This window comes from Hippopotamus amphibius, chromosome 13 (assembly GCF_030028045.1).
Source record: "Hippopotamus amphibius kiboko isolate mHipAmp2 chromosome 13, mHipAmp2.hap2, whole genome shotgun sequence".
Taxonomy (NCBI): Eukaryota; Metazoa; Chordata; class Mammalia; order Artiodactyla; family Hippopotamidae; genus Hippopotamus; species Hippopotamus amphibius.
In genome coordinates, this window is record NC_080198.1 from 47,148,905 (window position 1) to 47,164,155 (window position 15,251).

The window sequence follows — 15,251 nt, forward strand, 5'->3', positions numbered from 1 at the left end:
CCGGTTCTTGCTCTGCTGGTCCCGCCTCTGCTCAGTCTGAATACTGATTCTTAGCTGCCCTGGTCTCCACAGGGGCGTGGCCTACCCTTTGTATTAGCTCTGAGGACACAGGGCCTGGAGGCGGGGTGGGGGGGGGGGGGGAGTCCCTCCAGTAGGTGCCCTTGCCCAGTAAACCTGCACCACAGCTCCGGGCCATGTTTATTTCCAGTACTGGGGGCTGAGGGCGGAGCCTCAGAGCCAGGGGGGTGATGTGTATCTCTCATCGTACGAGCCTCGGCCCCGGAGCCGCAGGGCGCAGGATTTCTCCCCAAGCACACCTTCCACCACCAGTGTGGACTCGTACAGCTCACAGCTCCTGTGGGGAGCAGGGACTGAGATGAGGAGGGGCCCTAGGCCAGGGCTCCAGGGGCAGCGCCGGTGAGGCTGGGAGGGGCCGTACCTGGCGGTGAAGGAAACCTGGAGGGTGACGGAGGTGGGAGGTGCATTGACCGGTCGTGCTTCCAGCAGCCCACTGCTTGGGGTGACCCTGAAGGCCACAGAGTCCTTGTCTGGCTCCTGCTGGCCTGCATGGGGGAAGGGGACACACAGGAGTGCGGGCAGCCCCGCGTGCTGCCCAGCACCGTGGGGTGGGGGGCACTTGGGATGGGTGACCGGCCATCCCTGCAGGAGTTCCCAGGTGGTCCCAGCCCTGGGGAGCCAGACTGCAGGGACAGGGCACGCAGGCCCCTTCCTGGGGGTCTCGGCCCAGCCGCGTGGGGGGAGGAGGCCGTGACACACCTGTCAGCACGGCCCAGTAGCTCCGGCAGCCGCTCAGGTTCATCAGGTAGACCTCCCGGACGCGGCCCTCGTTCACGAAGCAGGTCCCAAAGTCCACCCAGCTGGTGGAGAGCTGCAGCTCGGGCACGGACACGACGGCCTGCAGGGGCACCACCTGGGGGGACAGAGCCTTTAACTTGGTGGGGACCAGGGGACCCTGCCCACTCCTGCTGGGCTTTGAGCCAGGGTCTCAGGGACACGGGGGCCCTGCTGACCCCAAGTACTGCAGCTTCTGAGGAGCGTACGGGCAGCACCACAGCTGGGGGAAGGGGGCCAGCACGTCATCTAAAGCCAGGGCATGCTGGTGGGATTCCAGGCAGGTGCCATCTGCTCCCCTCTGCTCCCCCTGCCCTGGTCCAGCTCTGTGGTTTCTGCTCCCTGGTCGGGCCGCGCTACTGCCTTCCTCTCCCCGCGTGTCCAGCCCTCTGCTGCTCTTGGGCTCTGGGCCCTCTCACCTTTTCCCTTGGTCTCTCCAGCTCAGCAGCTCACGGGGCTGTGGTGCGGAGCTGTCATAGTCCCCAGATCGAGAACGAGGCCCATGGTGTTCTCACCTGGTGCTTGCAGTCCACACACACCTGCTCACCGTCCCCACCCGTCAGGCCATTCTCTTGGCCTGGTTTCCCTTCTCTCTCCATTAAACAGTGTGCAGGCTTTGCATGCCGCCGCCTCCTCCAGGAAACCTTCCCGGATATTCCACCCTACAGCACCCCACCTGGCTCTGAGCTCCTAAGACAGGTGAGGATGGATGACCCTCCTCTCTCCACGTGCCAGGCCTCTTTCAGGGCAGACTAGCAGGGTTTGTCCTCCTCTGACCCCACCTGAACGGAGCCCAGCCTGGTCCCACCCTCCTCACCATGTGAGGCAGGCAGGCAGGCCTGGGCTCACCTGAGTGGTCTGGTTGCTGTACTCCAGCAGCAGATCCTGAGTGAACACCATCCGCTTCTCTCCACTCATGCTCTGCTGAATGTCCACCCCAGGCAGCCGCTGGTCAGCCGGGAGCTTCTGATAGGAGAGCAGCTCCAGGGAGAGCGAGAAGGACACGTCCACCTGAGTGGATGGGGACAAGCCGTCCCCTCAGACGGCTGGAGGCGGCGGCAGCCTCCCCACCTGGAGCTCTGTCCTTCCCTCCCACAGACCCTGCAGGCCCGGCACTGTCCCAGCTCAGCCCACGACCCAGCACAGCCTGCAGGGGCCTGGCGGACCCTGCCTGGTGCAGTCACTCCACACACTGTGCCCTCCTCAGTGCCCAGCCGCCGTCAGTACTGGGAACAGGGCCGAGCTGCCCTCAGGGGCTGAGGGGCCAGGGGAGCGGACGGCCCCACTCGCGTGACCAGGGCCGTAGGCAGCGCCAGGTCAGGCCTGGGTCTTTGTCCTGAGAGCAGTGAGGAGCCTCTGCCGGGTTTTCAGCAGGGGACGAGGAGTCCGCTTTGCCTTCCTCAGGGCTGGGGGAGCACGAGTGGGTACGAGGGGGCTGAGGTGTGACTTGGGCCCAACAGGATGGGGCTTGGACAGCGGCTCCCAAACCCAGCTCTGTGGACCCAGCTCCACCACTGTACCCCAGGCACCCGTCAGGAACACGGATGCCTGAGCCTAGTTCTCATCTCTGGCGACGGGGCCTGCTGTGTATTTCTGGTGGGCCTTATGTTTATGAAAAGATGGCGATGGAACCCTGCGTGAGGGCACGTGAGAAGGGGGGTCTGTGCCGCACGGAGGTGCTCGCGGGACCAGGACGTCGGTGGAGGGGTCGACGAGCGGGGGCTGGTGTGTCTGGGGCTCGCGAGTGTCCACACTGAGAGGTCTGGGCGTGCCTGCGGTCTGTGTCTGCGTCCAGACCTGGGGGGTGCGGTCTGCACACACACGCACGGGAGCGTGAGGGGACAGGGAGCCGCAGCCCAGGTGACTGTGCCCACCGCGGGCAGGGACCACAGGCGCGTCCACTGACCAGCATGTTCTCCTGCGGGCGGAGCACCAGCTGCTTGCCCGCTGCCGCCGCCGCCTGCCCGCACTCCTGCCTCCAGCCGGGGCCGGGAGCCCCGCGGCTGCAGCTCGCCCCATCTTGAGAAACGGAGAAGGGACTGGAGGCCAGGAGCCGGAAGTAGTGTGGGATTTCTGTGGTGTTGGTCAGCTTCAGGTGGTGGGTGGTCACCAGCTCACTCAGCACCTGGGCGGCCGCACAGGCGGGGGACGGGACTCAGTTCTGCCCCCTTGAGCCTGTGGCTCTGGGGTGGGCCCCGGGGAAAGGACTCAGACTGTAAGGCCTGAGCCCCAGAGGGGACTGCGGGGGCTGTCTGCGGTCCAGGGGTGCAGCACACTCACCCCAGCGCAGGGCTGCTCGGGGATGAGGTCGCTGGCCTGGTGCCAGAACACCATGCTGCCGCCGTCGTCCAGCTCCACGTGCAGCCTGCCAGCGACAGGCGAGGCTGGGTGTCCGGGGCTCCCGCCACCCTGGCTGGCCTTTCCCTGGGCTCACTCGGTCGCCCCACCCCCCGTTCCCATCCTCTTGCTCCCGGACCCTGTCTGGTCCCCGGCGGTGCCCGGGAAGGGTGCTCCCCACGGGGGGCGGGAGGGACGCTGGGCAGCCCGGCCGACTCACCGCGCGGGCCGCACGTAGCTGTGCAGGTCCAGCCTCACGGGCCCCACGGCAAAGTCCTGCAGGCGGCGCCTCCTCCCGGGAAGCTCCCTCTCCACCTACCGAGCCCAGGCCGGATCACCATGGCCCCCGAGCTGAGCAGGCAGTGAGCCGCCCGGGAGAGAGGCAGCGGTGGGGCCCCTCCCTGGGCCAGGAGCGCTCACCTCGTCGTCCAAGCTCATGAAGCCCAGGGCGTAGCCAACACACTCCACCTTGTGCAGGACGCCGGGGCCGAGGACCACGGGTGTGAAGGATGTGCGGATGGTGCTGCTGCCTCCCGCAGGGACCACCTGACACACACAGCAGCCTCAGCGCTGCCTGTCCCTCCCCGCCAGGGGACATTCCCGCCAAGCTCCCAGCCCCACCCCACTCACCACCTGCTTGGGGCTGATGGAGAACAGGTGGTCAGAGGGCAGCCCCTCGTGCCCCTGCAGGATGACCGAGATGATCTTCTGGGAGGCACTGGCACTGGAGCCGCCCTCGGCCTGTGGTCAAGGAGCTGCTGAGGCTCACACAGGCTCGAGGCCCACTGGCCTCGGCCCAGCGGCCTGCCCACCACCCCTGCTCACAGACTGGGCAGCTTCGTGGCTGGACTCGGACACGTCGGAGGGACTCGGGGACCAGAAGGAGCTGCCGCTCTCAGGGGTCTCGGGGCACAGGAGGTCGTTCCCAGCTTGGTCCCGCAGCGGGAAGGGCGGCCCGTAGAACACCAGCAGCTCTAGCAGCCGGTCCTCCCTGTCCTCTGGAGTGTAGGTCTCCCAGTCCAGGCGGATGTCTGGGGCAGACGTGGGGGAGAGAGGCGAGGGATAAGGAAGGAGCAGACTTCCCTGGGCCCCCACCTCCCTGCAGCCCCCAGAGGCTGCCCATTCTCCCCCACTCAGGGTGGAGGAGGCCTGGCTTCCCAACGCCACTTCCATGCAATTCTTGTTTTAAGAAAAACTGTCAACAGGCTTATGCCACCGGCTATGTCACCCCTTGCCCTCTGGATCACAAGACCAGGTTTCATGTCCAAATGCAGAAATCCAGGCTCCGCGTGCCCTCCCCACACCCTCCTTTCCTTCTGGCCTATTTGCTGACCTCCCCGGGCCCTCCACCCCGTGTTGCCTGCCTTCTCCCCCACCAATCTTTAGTGCCCATCTGTTTTTACTTCCTTCCCCAGCCAGGCCAGGCTCTGGGGGCTCCCATGGCAACTGTCTGGCCAGGATTCTCATCTCTCTCTTTGCCCCCATCCTTGTATCCGCCGGGCAAAAACCTAACCCTGGGGGAACTGAACTGACCATCTAGGCCCCAGTGAGCAAGTCCCCCGCATTCCGAACAACTTGCCACTCCCATAGATATGTCCCCAACCTAAACTGTGCTCCCACTCAGCCCATCGGGGTTTCCTACTCAGCTTTCCTTGCCAACCTGCACCACGACACTGTCTTCCCTGGTCTCCTCTGACACCTCCCTGCCTCTCTGACACTCAGTGGGTGGCCCCACCTCACCTCCCAGAAACCCCTAAAGTCCTGCTCCGAGCCCCCCACCCCACTTCTCAGGGCCCAGACGTGTCCCATCTCCCCTCTCTCCTGGCTGCTTCCCCACAGCACTTAAACAAGGTCAAGTCTCCCCACCCTCTGCCAGACTTTTCCAGTACCACCTCTCCTCTCCACAGCAAGCTTGTAGGACGAACAATCCATCAGCACCTCCCCCACCTCCCAACTCACAGCTGAGTCACAGCTCGCCCCTGGGGAATGAACGCCTGGTGAACACATGCCCAAGGCCCCTGAACTTGTAGTTCCTAGGGTTATTACCTGGCATCTGCCTCTCTCACCCGCTGAATCACTCACCAAGGCCACCAATGGCCTCCATACTCACAAGGGAAGAGGGCAATCTCACTTGCAGGTAAAGAGAAACGAGCATGTGGTGACGAGCCCCAAGGAAGGGAAGGTAAACAGGAGAGTAGAAGAGAATTCCCAAATTAAACAAAGGGAAAACAGAATCAAGTCACAAAAAAGCAAAATGAGGAAAGTAGAAAAACAAAATAAAATCATAAAATAAGAATACGTAGATTAGTTCTGTTTTTTTTTAAAGCTCAGCTCTCGGTTGTTTACAAAGCAACATACATCAAAGTCAGAAAGGGTGACGGGCAAAGACACATCAGGCAGATGCCAGTAGGGGGAGCAGTCCTGCTAGACAGCAAGGTGGGATTTAAGCCCTGAGGGGCCAAAGAGGAAGGTTACAGGGTGACAAGAGGCATCATTAGTTCTCACGTGCATCTAACAGTACAGAAACTAAAAACATACAGCAAGACTGCAAAGGCCATGAGAACCTGACAAAGATATGATTAGAGTGGTCCAACACACCCTTCCCCAGATGCACAGATCCAGTGGACAAAAAGAAGCAAGGTCACAGAGTGGCCATTCTCTTCCACTAATAGAATGTTCCCCTGAGTCCTCGAGGAGCTTAAAAACCACAGTGCCCGAGCCCTGCCCCTAGAGACTGGTTCAGTCGGTCTGGGATGGCCCAGCCCCAGTGCTTTCAGTCTTCCCCGGGAGACTGGTTCCTGGCTGGCCCTGGCTCTTCCCGTGGCCCGTGTGCTCCCTCGGGCCCAGCTGGCTCACCCTCCTCCTGGCCTCAGCCTGATGGCCCTTGACACAGTCCCCCAGTGCTGTGCCGCCCCCACAGTCACGCTCAGTGCACTCAGCACGCTGGCGGCTTGTGGCCATGTCCGTCCTACCCATCGGGACGAAGCTCTCAGCACAGCCCCCGCTGTCCTGTTGCCTCTGTAGCCCCGGCTCCTTGCACAGCACCTGGCAAGTGGCTCGGGGGCTGCTGGCTGAAGGGATGAGAAAAGGGGTCCCCTGCAAGCGCCTGTCCCTATGCAAAGTGAACCCAACCAGGGCAGGGCATCTGTAGCCCAGGGACACGGGAGACCCCAGGTCCTACAGGCAAGGGCAAGTCCTATCTTCAAGGCTGGAGGTGGCTCTGACAACCCCCAACTGGCTTGGCCACTCCCCACCTTGGCCCTCGGGGGCCTCCTTCTGTACCCCAGGCCACCTGGGTCCCGGCTGTGGGCCATCAGCTCCCCCTACCCCAATCTTCCCTCCCAGCCCGGCCCACCACACGGCAGAGCCTGTACCAAGAGTCCCAGTTTCTCTCACGAGCGTCTCACCACAGGGGCTGGGATTATTTAGGCGAAGGATCCGGGTGACTGTGTCCCCTCCAGAGACCTGGGTGCCAAACCTGGAGGCAGGAGACCAGAGTCAGCACGGCCACGGCTAGCGCACACCTCGCAGGCTGGCTCACCTCAGAGAGGAGGGCTGGGACTGGGGCTCAGGCAGGGAGGAGGTCCCACGGTCTTCATGCCGCAGTCACAGGGGCCCCAGGGCTGGAGGCCCTCCCCAGGGGATGCCTGGTGAACCGTGACCACGGGCTGCTCACCAGGTAACCCCCACCCACCGTGCAACCGCACCGACCAACTGCACAGACCCCCACGCAGTGGGAGTGAGGGGCCCCGAGTCTGGCCCTGACTTCGGGCCACACTGACTACCTGCTACCTACTCCTGTGCCCCAAAAGTCCTCTCAGATGTGCAGATTCGGCCGTGCCCCCTGCGGCCTCTCTCCTCCAGGGTAGCCCTGGCCTGAGGCTTTCGTGCTGGGTGGCACCAAGTGGCCCTGGGCCAGCTGGACAGCAACAAGCCGATTTGCACAGCCCAGGATGGAGGCCAGAGGGTTGCCAGGGTTAGAGGAGGAGGCGGATGGAGGGTGGGGGCGGGGATACCTGATGACAGGCTCCTTCTGGATCTGGTCAGTGGTGTAGTAGGTGGTCCTCTGGGAGCTGATGGGGCAGCCCACCACTGCCATGTGCACCGGGATGACCGCTGGAGGCAGGTCTCCCACCTGCAGACACACACCAGCCCTCTGTCGCTCTTGTCACTGGCTGCCACCACCTTCCCTGGCTCCCCAGCCCCTCGTGCGAGACCTTCCCTCCTCAAGCCAGCCTAGGGTCGCCACAGCTTGGTCCCAGCTGGGCGAGGACTCACTCCCCGCTGTCTGATGCTCACCCTGGACTCCCCAAGGGCCTGGGGCTGCCTGGCCTCCCAGCCCTGCCTTCCCTGCCCGGCCCTCCTGCCCGGCCCTGCGACTGCACGGATCTCCCGGCCTAACGGTCTCTGGCCTCTTATGACCCCTTTGATTAAATTTATCTTTTAAATGGAAGTAACTTTAGCATTTTTCTCTGCTACGAGAAAGCAATGCATTTTTTTAAAAATTTGAACTAGAACGTATTTCGGCCACAGTCCTCCCCACCCCCAGCATGACTCACTGCTAACATTTAGTGTACACTGTCTGGACAGACTTGTGTACGTAACACAGACAAAAAATGAGCAACATTCTGGGCATGCTTTTGTTCTGGTGATCTCTTTTCTCTTAACAACATGATAATTTTACTAATGAGGGTTTGCAGCCTCATTTAACGGGCTGTGCGGAAGCCTAATGTTTTTATCCCATCTTCTCCCGAGGGACATGGCTGTTCACACTGTTTCCTTTTCCCCCCCTCTATTGTAAACAATGCTGAGAAGAAAAGGGAGCCTGGTATGAACTTATTTGTTCACTGTATCCACTTCTTTCCTTGGGGCAACCTTAATTGCGTGTCCCCAGAGCCCTGAGAAGTGCCTCTGAAGGGCGGCACCGGTTTCCCAGCTGGCCCGGCGGTGCCCTGAGCACGCTGCCCCGGCCCCTTCAGCAACAACTTTTAAAGCTGCTAATCTCACAAAAACCAGTATTTCGGTGTACCTTTAACTCTCACTTTTTAAAAAAAAAATTTTATTCTTATTGTTATTGAATTTTATTATTATTTTTTGGCTGTGCTGCATGACATGTGGGATCTTAGCTTCCCGACCACGGATCGAAGCTGTGGCCCCTGCATTGGAAGGGAGGAGTCTTAACCACTGGACCACCAGGGGAGTCTCTCACTTCTTTCATTACCAGTGCTGATGACAGGTTTCATGTTCCCTGCCCATCTCTATTTGTCATTCTTGAATTGCCTATTCAAACCTTTTGCCTGCTTGGCATGCTTCTGCCCTCGACACGCGTCTGTCCCCACGTACTGTCCGTTGAGAACACTTTGTATATTAAGGTGATCAAGCCCTTTGTCATTGGGCACAGCACAGTTTTTTTTTTAAGTTAATGGTCTTTGTATTGGGGAAAAAAAAAGACTAGCATTTACAACTTGGAATGGATGTAAATTGTCATTTCTTGAACAGCAGTGTTGATGGTTGTGCTGAAGTCCACAGCCACAGCCTACTCTGCTGGCTCCAAGCCATGGTTCAGAAAGTTTTAAAAACAGAGTCCAAAGATGCTCCCTTGATAAAGGTTTCTTTTTAAAAATTTGTATGAATGGCGATAGCCTGACACCCATTCTGCTCTAGCACAATGCAGACAGCGCTAAACCAACACACACGGGCATGCCACCAGGGTGTGTCACGGTCACCACAGTTGGGGCACGGGGAAGCTACAAGAGGGCCATCCTGCGAGTGGGGCTGTGCCTGGACAGTTTACCCTCCACAGCATCCTGAGGTAAACCAATTTTAAACGTCTCTTTTCAGTAAACCAGCTACAACACTTTATACTAACAAATTGAACTAGAACCCCTTTGAGTAGGCTTTGAATTTGTTTTTTCATTTTCCGTTTTTAATACAAACGGCTGACTGTGCTCAACTGTCAAGCTGCACGCGTGAAAAACTGGCCAGCCCAAACAGTGTATTAATCATGAGCAGATGGACTTGCCAGGAGTCCATGAAGTGGACTTATCATTAAGGTAGGATAAGTATTTACATCGGAAAACTGATGTGTAGCTTGATCTTCAGGGGACAGGACCACCAACCAATACATGCAGATTTTTTTTGTGTGTGTGGACAGAAGGTACTTTTGACATTCGGTTTTGCTATATAGAAACAGAAGGAGTAAATGAACTTTTTTTTTTTTTTTTTGCAAGAGGTAAGTAAAAGATTCAATCTGATTTTTCTAGAGGGGGGAAAAAGGAGCTGAAAGTAGGTCTTCATTTTGCAGTCATCATCTGTATGAATTCTTCATAGTTGACTTGTCCGTCTCCATCAATATCTGCTTCTCTGATCATCTCATCTACTTCATCTGTTAGCTTTTCTCCTAAGTTTGTCATGACGTGACATAGTTTTGCGGCACTGATGTAACCGTTGCCATCCTTGTCAAAGACTCGGAATGCCTCGCGGATTTCCTCTTCACTGTATCTTTCATTTTTCTAGCCACCACAGTCAAAAATTCTGGGAAGTCAATGGTGCCATTACCATCGGCGTCCACTTCCTCGATCATATCCTGCAATTCGGCTTCTGCTGGGTTCTGACCCAGTGACCTCATGACGGCTCCAAGTTCCTTTGTTGTGATGGTGCCATCGCCGTCTTTGTCAAATGGGGAGAAAGCGTCCTTGAATTCAGCAATCTGTTCTTGGGTCAGCTGATCAGCCATGGTGCAAGCGAAGCAAGAGCGGAGAGAACAAGGGTGGCTGCACAAGCGCAGGGGCTGTGACCGCAGCGGTGCCTCCGCTACTGCAGCTGCTGCTGAGGCGCGCTGAGCGCTGAGCTCTATGCCGCCGCCGCCGCCACCGCCCAACTGCAAGTAACGGCGCCGCGTCCGCGAGGCTCCCAGCGCCACTGCCCCACAGCACAATTTAAGGAAATATCTATCATAACTAACCTGTGCAATTTACTAAATAGTTCTAGAAAATTGGTGCAGTGGCTGCGTAGCATAGGATATAGGACAGGTTTCACCCTCCATCCTAAACCAGGCGCTCCCTACCAGCACTGTCTGCTGCCTTATTCACCCCCGTATCCTCCACGATCCAGTGGACCACACAGCAACCCATACGTAGAAGGTACTCAGTCCACGCTGAATGAGGGAGGAAATGAATGGGCTGACGGGGAGTGAATGAAGGCACCAAGGCCTAGGCGAGGCGATGGCTCTGGAGGGCCGCATCGCCTCTCCACACTTACTCCCCGCTCTGGATCTTGGGTCTGGGCCGGAGCAGGCAGCCCATCTGAGCCCTGTGCCCTCCTCAGTGTGGTCCCAGCCTTCGGGGACCTCATGGGCCAAGGTGTGGGTGCTTCTGCTCACAGGACCCTCCTGCACGAATCCCAGCGGCTGCTGCACATGCAAAGGCCCATCCTGAGCTCAGCAGGCATCGTCTTTCTACTTGGTGAGATTTGGGAGGCTGAGGGCCAGAGGCTGGAGGAGAATGAGCCCGATGGCAGGGGTCAGGAGGTCCTCGTGCCCCCAGGCTGTGGCCCGCCCAGGTGTCCTTACCGTGCAGATGAGGCTGTCCCAGTACTCGCCCCACATGTTCGCACAAGCCGTGAGGTCAATGCTGAGCCGCTGGTGGGCCCCCAGCAGGCCCTGGGAGAGGTGGGCAAAGAAGGCAGCTCCTCTCCCGTGGGATAGCATGCTTTCCATAAACGCTATGGGCGAACCAGGAACGGGGATTCAGGCCCCCAGGACAGGAATGAGATCTAAACCCTCAAGCGTCAGCAAAGCACTGAACCAGATAAGCCACCCTCACAGCCTCTCCTTGGTCTGGCTAAACGGACCCTCCTCCTGGGAGCCCGGGGTCCAGGGTCCAGCCTCTCTCACCTCCAAGAGCCTCGATCCTCCCTTCTGAGCCACCACTCCTCCCAAATTAAAGCTAAGCCCTGTGCACAAGCTGTACTCCCTAGCAAGGGGACGGCCTCGTTCAAAAGAGGGGTGGTGTCAGGTGGAGGGCCACGGCCATCTCAGGGACCTTGCTAGAAAAGATACTGAGAAGTGGTCTCTGGTCAGGGCTGCAGTAGCCGGCCCACCTCCTTGGAAGGCCATGCGAAACCTTGCTCTGGCCAGGCCTGGGCTCAGCGCCTGCCCTGGGGCTCTTACCCAGCTGCTCCCTCTTGGCCAAGAGCTGCCGCATCCGTGCTGTCTTCAGCAGGGCAGGAGGCATGTCGGGGCTTGACAAGAGGGGGCACAGAAATCGCATCAAGCCATCCGGGCCCTTCCCCGGACCCAAGCCACCTCCCCTGGCAATTGGCATCCTCCCGGTGCCCAGCAGAGGAAAGTGGCCCTGTCTGCTCCTCCCAGGGGAGAGCTGGTCGGGCCTCCTCTTCACCTCCGTCTGTGGTCTTTGCTCCTGCTGCACGCCTACCACCCAAAGCATCCCAGCTGCAGGCCGCCCGCCAGCCCCAGGGATTGCCTCCCGACAGACTCCAGGTCAGGGAGCCCTGATCCCCAGGCTTTGCGCCCTGGTGACCCCTGGATGCAAACCCAGCCCAGACTCCCTAGCCCTCGCCCAGCCTTCGACAACAGGCCGTTTCCACTCTTTCCTGCTGACACCTGTCTTGCACTGAGCACACGCTAACTTTCTGCACTGAGCAAGTCAATGGCTTAAGAACAGTGAGTGGCACCCGGCACCCCAAGCAGTCAGTGGTTTTGAAGTTCTTGCCACCCTCCCCGCTCCCGCCTTAGGAGATTTGGTGGGGGAGGCATCTGCAGGGGGGTGCTGGTCAACTCAGCCAACGTCTGGGGTGTACACACTTTCACTGCAGTTGATTTCAAGCTACAGCTTTGCAACGTACCTCACTGCATCTCCGCCCGCAGTTCCCTCCACCTACAGTGACTTCTCCCTCGTCCACAGGCCCCAGTACGCCTGGGCTATCCCACCTGGTCCACCCGAAGGCAGGCCAGGCTGAGCAGGAGGGCCACATGTCCACCTTTGCCACAGGCCCTCTCAAGGCAGCGGTGCCCCCTCCTCTTCGTGTCTGCCCACGTCTTCTTGTGAAAACCCTCCTCCCGTGGCTCCCGCCCACCGAAGCCACACAGAGGCCCAACCGGGCCACCCCCGGCCAGCCCCATCCTCCCTGAAACAGCCTCTGAAAGAAACCAGACTTACAGGCTGGGTTTTTGGCTCAGGCTGTTTGCGGGACTCCCGAAGTACTCAAACTGGAGGGTGAAAGGGGTCTGTATCGGAGAGCCGTTGGTCAGGATGAGCTGGCGACTCACGCAGGTCCGCAGGGGCACTGCTGAGCCAAAGTCCAGGTGGAGCCTCTCCGGGTGGCCTGGCCACAGCTCTGTGCTGGCAACACTGCCCCAAGCCCATGGACACCAGGTTACATGCCACCCTCGGCCCTGCCCAGTGAACCACCTGGGGTTGGGTGTACCAGGGCTGCCCAGAAACCAGGCTTCATCCTCCAAGCCCTCGTTAAGCTGCCACCCCACAGACGCACCCTCTGTGCCCACCCATGATGTCAAGAGAGGTCTCAAACCCCCCAGACTCTCCTCAGCCAGGGGCAGACTGGCCTGTCTCCCAGTTGCCAGGCCTCGTGTGGGAAAGCCCAGGGTACCCACAGCCCCATCCCCTGAGGTCACCTACCCCCCTGAACACCATGCCTCCGGTGTGTGGGGAAAGACCACACAGAGGGCGGGGAGGGGGCAGATGGGTCTGCCCCCACGGAGTTTGTGAAGGGCCTCTTCCTGGCTGTGGGAATCACTGGGAGGAGGCTGGTACCACAGCAAGGCGGGTCCTTTGCATGGCTGCTTTGGCCCCCCGGCCCCGCCCTGGGCTCACCTGCTGTCACTGTCCTCCGTAGAGATGGCGATGGCCACCTGCAGCCCCCGGGGCTTCCCAGAAATGCCCAGAACCAGTGGCTCCTTCATGCCTGACACGTTACAAGGCAGGGCCAGATCCACCAACTCTTCCTGTAAGAAGGCCCCCCAGGGGAGCATCACTGCAGGTAAAGCCTAGAGCCAGGCCTCATCACAGGGGCCTCAGATAGGCTCCTGCAGCACAGGAGGCAGCTGTGGGGCTCAGCCCAAAGGTCTTGCCCAGGCTCATCTCTGTGGAAGGGCTCCCATACCCTCCAGTGGGCCACTGTCCCCAGATCCAGCCTGCCAGCCCCGACCCCGCGCCCCCTCCCCCAGGAGGCCTGGCCCCTTTCTCAGGGCTCCTGGCTGTGAGTTGGCTCCAAATATCTGGGCATGCCCACAGGAGGGAGACCCCTCCAAGTGGACTTCTGCAGAAGCTGCACATTTATTCTGATGAAGTGGCTACCATAGAAATCAAACCCTTCCTGCGTGAGGTCGGCTCTGTGCCAGGCCTAGGCCCATCCATCAGCCTCGAGCTCAGGCTCAGCTGTGAAAGAAAGCCCACCGTTCCCATGCTCGCAGAGAGGAACCGGGACCTGGGGCTGCGAGGAAGACGTTTCTTTCTTCACAAGAACCACAAACTGATAGCCGGCAACCACCAAAGTACGGAGCACATGTGGCCTGATGGCCTTCCTGTGGGCTCTGCCCAGAAGCTGTGTCTTTCTTGGGAGGAACCTGGGTGCCACTCAGACTCCCCGGCAGCACCCAGAACAGGGCCTGCTGTGGGCAGCAGCTCTGCCTGGCATCTCCGGGCAGTCGAGAGGCTGAACTCACCTGCGCCACAGAGAACGGCCTGGCAGGGGCTAGAGGTGGTGCCCAAGGGTGTCAGGGCACATCCAGGCCCCATGTCCCTGGAGAGCAGGCCCAGTGGGAATGGGGACCTCAGACCCAAATGCAAGGAATCTCTTCCCCGCTCACACAGCCCAGGAGTGAGTGTTCTGGTGCAGACCTCCTGGCCGGCACAGATGCAGGCAGCCGGGGTCCTTCCTGGGCACGCAGGCCCCTGAGCCCTCACTCACCTGGGTATGGGCAGTCAGCTCCAGGCTGAGCTGGCGCTCCTCACTGGGGCCCAGCGTGCCACGTCTGGGGGAGACTTTTGCTGTGCAGAAGCTCGCTTGGTGCCCCAGCAGCTGGCAGACACATGCATGGGTCACATGCTGGGCTCCCAGGATGGACCCTGGGACTAGATGGAGGGCTCAGCACTGCTGCATGCTCTGGGGAGGCTGGCGGACTGGGGGCCCCCAATGAGACCAGCAGGGTAGGATGCTCCCAGGTGGGGATGCTCCACAGGTCCCTTCTCCTCTCCTCTCCCACCACAGATGGACCTCACCCCTGTCAGGGAGGAGTTCCCTGGACTAAACGAGCCGTGCTGGGAAGCCCAGGGTGATGGGGAGCAGGGGGCAGCTGGCTCGGATGCACAGGGACGTGGCCCCGTCTCCCATGGCACGCAGGGCAGGTGGCAGAGTCAGCCCCAGGCGCAGTGATCTGTTCTGGGAGGTGTCTAGGGGGGCAATGTCCCCCTCCACGTGGGCTCTGGGGCTGAGGGCTGCAGGCCTGGGGCCTGGCAGGGTGGGCTCACCCACCTTGCCCCAGTGGAACTGGGTGGGCAGGAGCGTGCCATTGATGAGTGTGATGGGCGTCTTGGTGGGCACGTCCAGGTAGAGGCTGGTGACCTCCACCTGGCTGCTCTGCAGGTACGCATAGGGCTCCTGCACCTCGGCATATACAGGAAGGTGGCTGGAACACAAGGACATAACAGGCATACTCATCAGAAAGTAAGAAGTAAAACTCCCCTGATGTGCAGATGACACAACAGTCTATGCAGAAAATCCCAAGGAATCTATATATATTTTTTTCTTTTAAAAAGAATTTTGAGATATAATTGACATACTATATATATATATTTTTTTTTCAAATGGTTATAGAGAATTTTATTTGATGTGTCCACCACAATTTATATAGTCATTCTTGCCTGTGAACCTTTAATTTGTGTCCATTTTTTAAACTAAAACATTCTGTAATGGATATCCTTATGGGTACTTTTGGGGGAGGATGCACATGTGCATTTTTCTCCTCAAGGTAAATTTCAAGAAGTGGGATCACAGGATCCTTAAACACTCTTAACTAAATC

The 15,251-nt window shown here is 59.3% G+C and overlaps 1 protein-coding gene and 1 pseudogene across 7 annotated transcripts in view; both read right to left on the reverse strand.

Moving 5' to 3' along the window:
- Positions 1 to 194: 194 nt before the first annotated feature.
- The window catches only part of DLEC1 (DLEC1 cilia and flagella associated protein), a 97,204-nt gene continuing 82,147 nt past the window's right edge, over positions 195 to 15,251 (reverse strand). The window contains exons 20-37 of one of the 7 annotated variants that reach the window (XM_057704779.1): positions 14,704 to 14,857; positions 14,140 to 14,250; positions 13,044 to 13,174; positions 12,369 to 12,551; positions 11,360 to 11,430; positions 10,760 to 10,911; positions 7,206 to 7,324; positions 6,597 to 6,667; positions 4,015 to 4,220; positions 3,820 to 3,930; positions 3,610 to 3,735; positions 3,410 to 3,504; positions 3,133 to 3,217; positions 2,759 to 2,977; positions 1,702 to 1,863; positions 778 to 931; positions 440 to 563; positions 195 to 355 (exon numbers count right to left, since the gene is read on the reverse strand). In XM_057704779.1, coding sequence (XP_057560762.1) covers positions 232 to 355; positions 440 to 563; positions 778 to 931; positions 1,702 to 1,863; positions 2,759 to 2,977; positions 3,133 to 3,217; positions 3,410 to 3,504; positions 3,610 to 3,735; positions 3,820 to 3,930; positions 4,015 to 4,220; positions 6,597 to 6,667; positions 7,206 to 7,324; positions 10,760 to 10,911; positions 11,360 to 11,430; positions 12,369 to 12,551; positions 13,044 to 13,174; positions 14,140 to 14,250; positions 14,704 to 14,857 — 2,398 coding nt within the window. In that variant the 3' untranslated portion in view covers positions 195 to 231. Of the gene's footprint in view, positions 356 to 439; positions 564 to 777; positions 932 to 1,701; positions 1,864 to 2,758; positions 2,978 to 3,132; positions 3,218 to 3,409; positions 3,736 to 3,819; positions 3,945 to 4,014; positions 4,221 to 6,596; positions 6,668 to 7,205; positions 7,325 to 10,759; positions 10,912 to 11,359; positions 11,431 to 12,368; positions 12,561 to 13,043; positions 13,175 to 14,139; positions 14,251 to 14,703; positions 14,858 to 15,251 lie in introns of those variants that run through there. The other 6 variants (XM_057704780.1, XM_057704775.1, XR_009048692.1 and 3 more) reach the window with 6 other exon arrangements.
- On the reverse strand, positions 8,220 to 10,636 carry LOC130834575 (calmodulin-1-like; annotated as a pseudogene).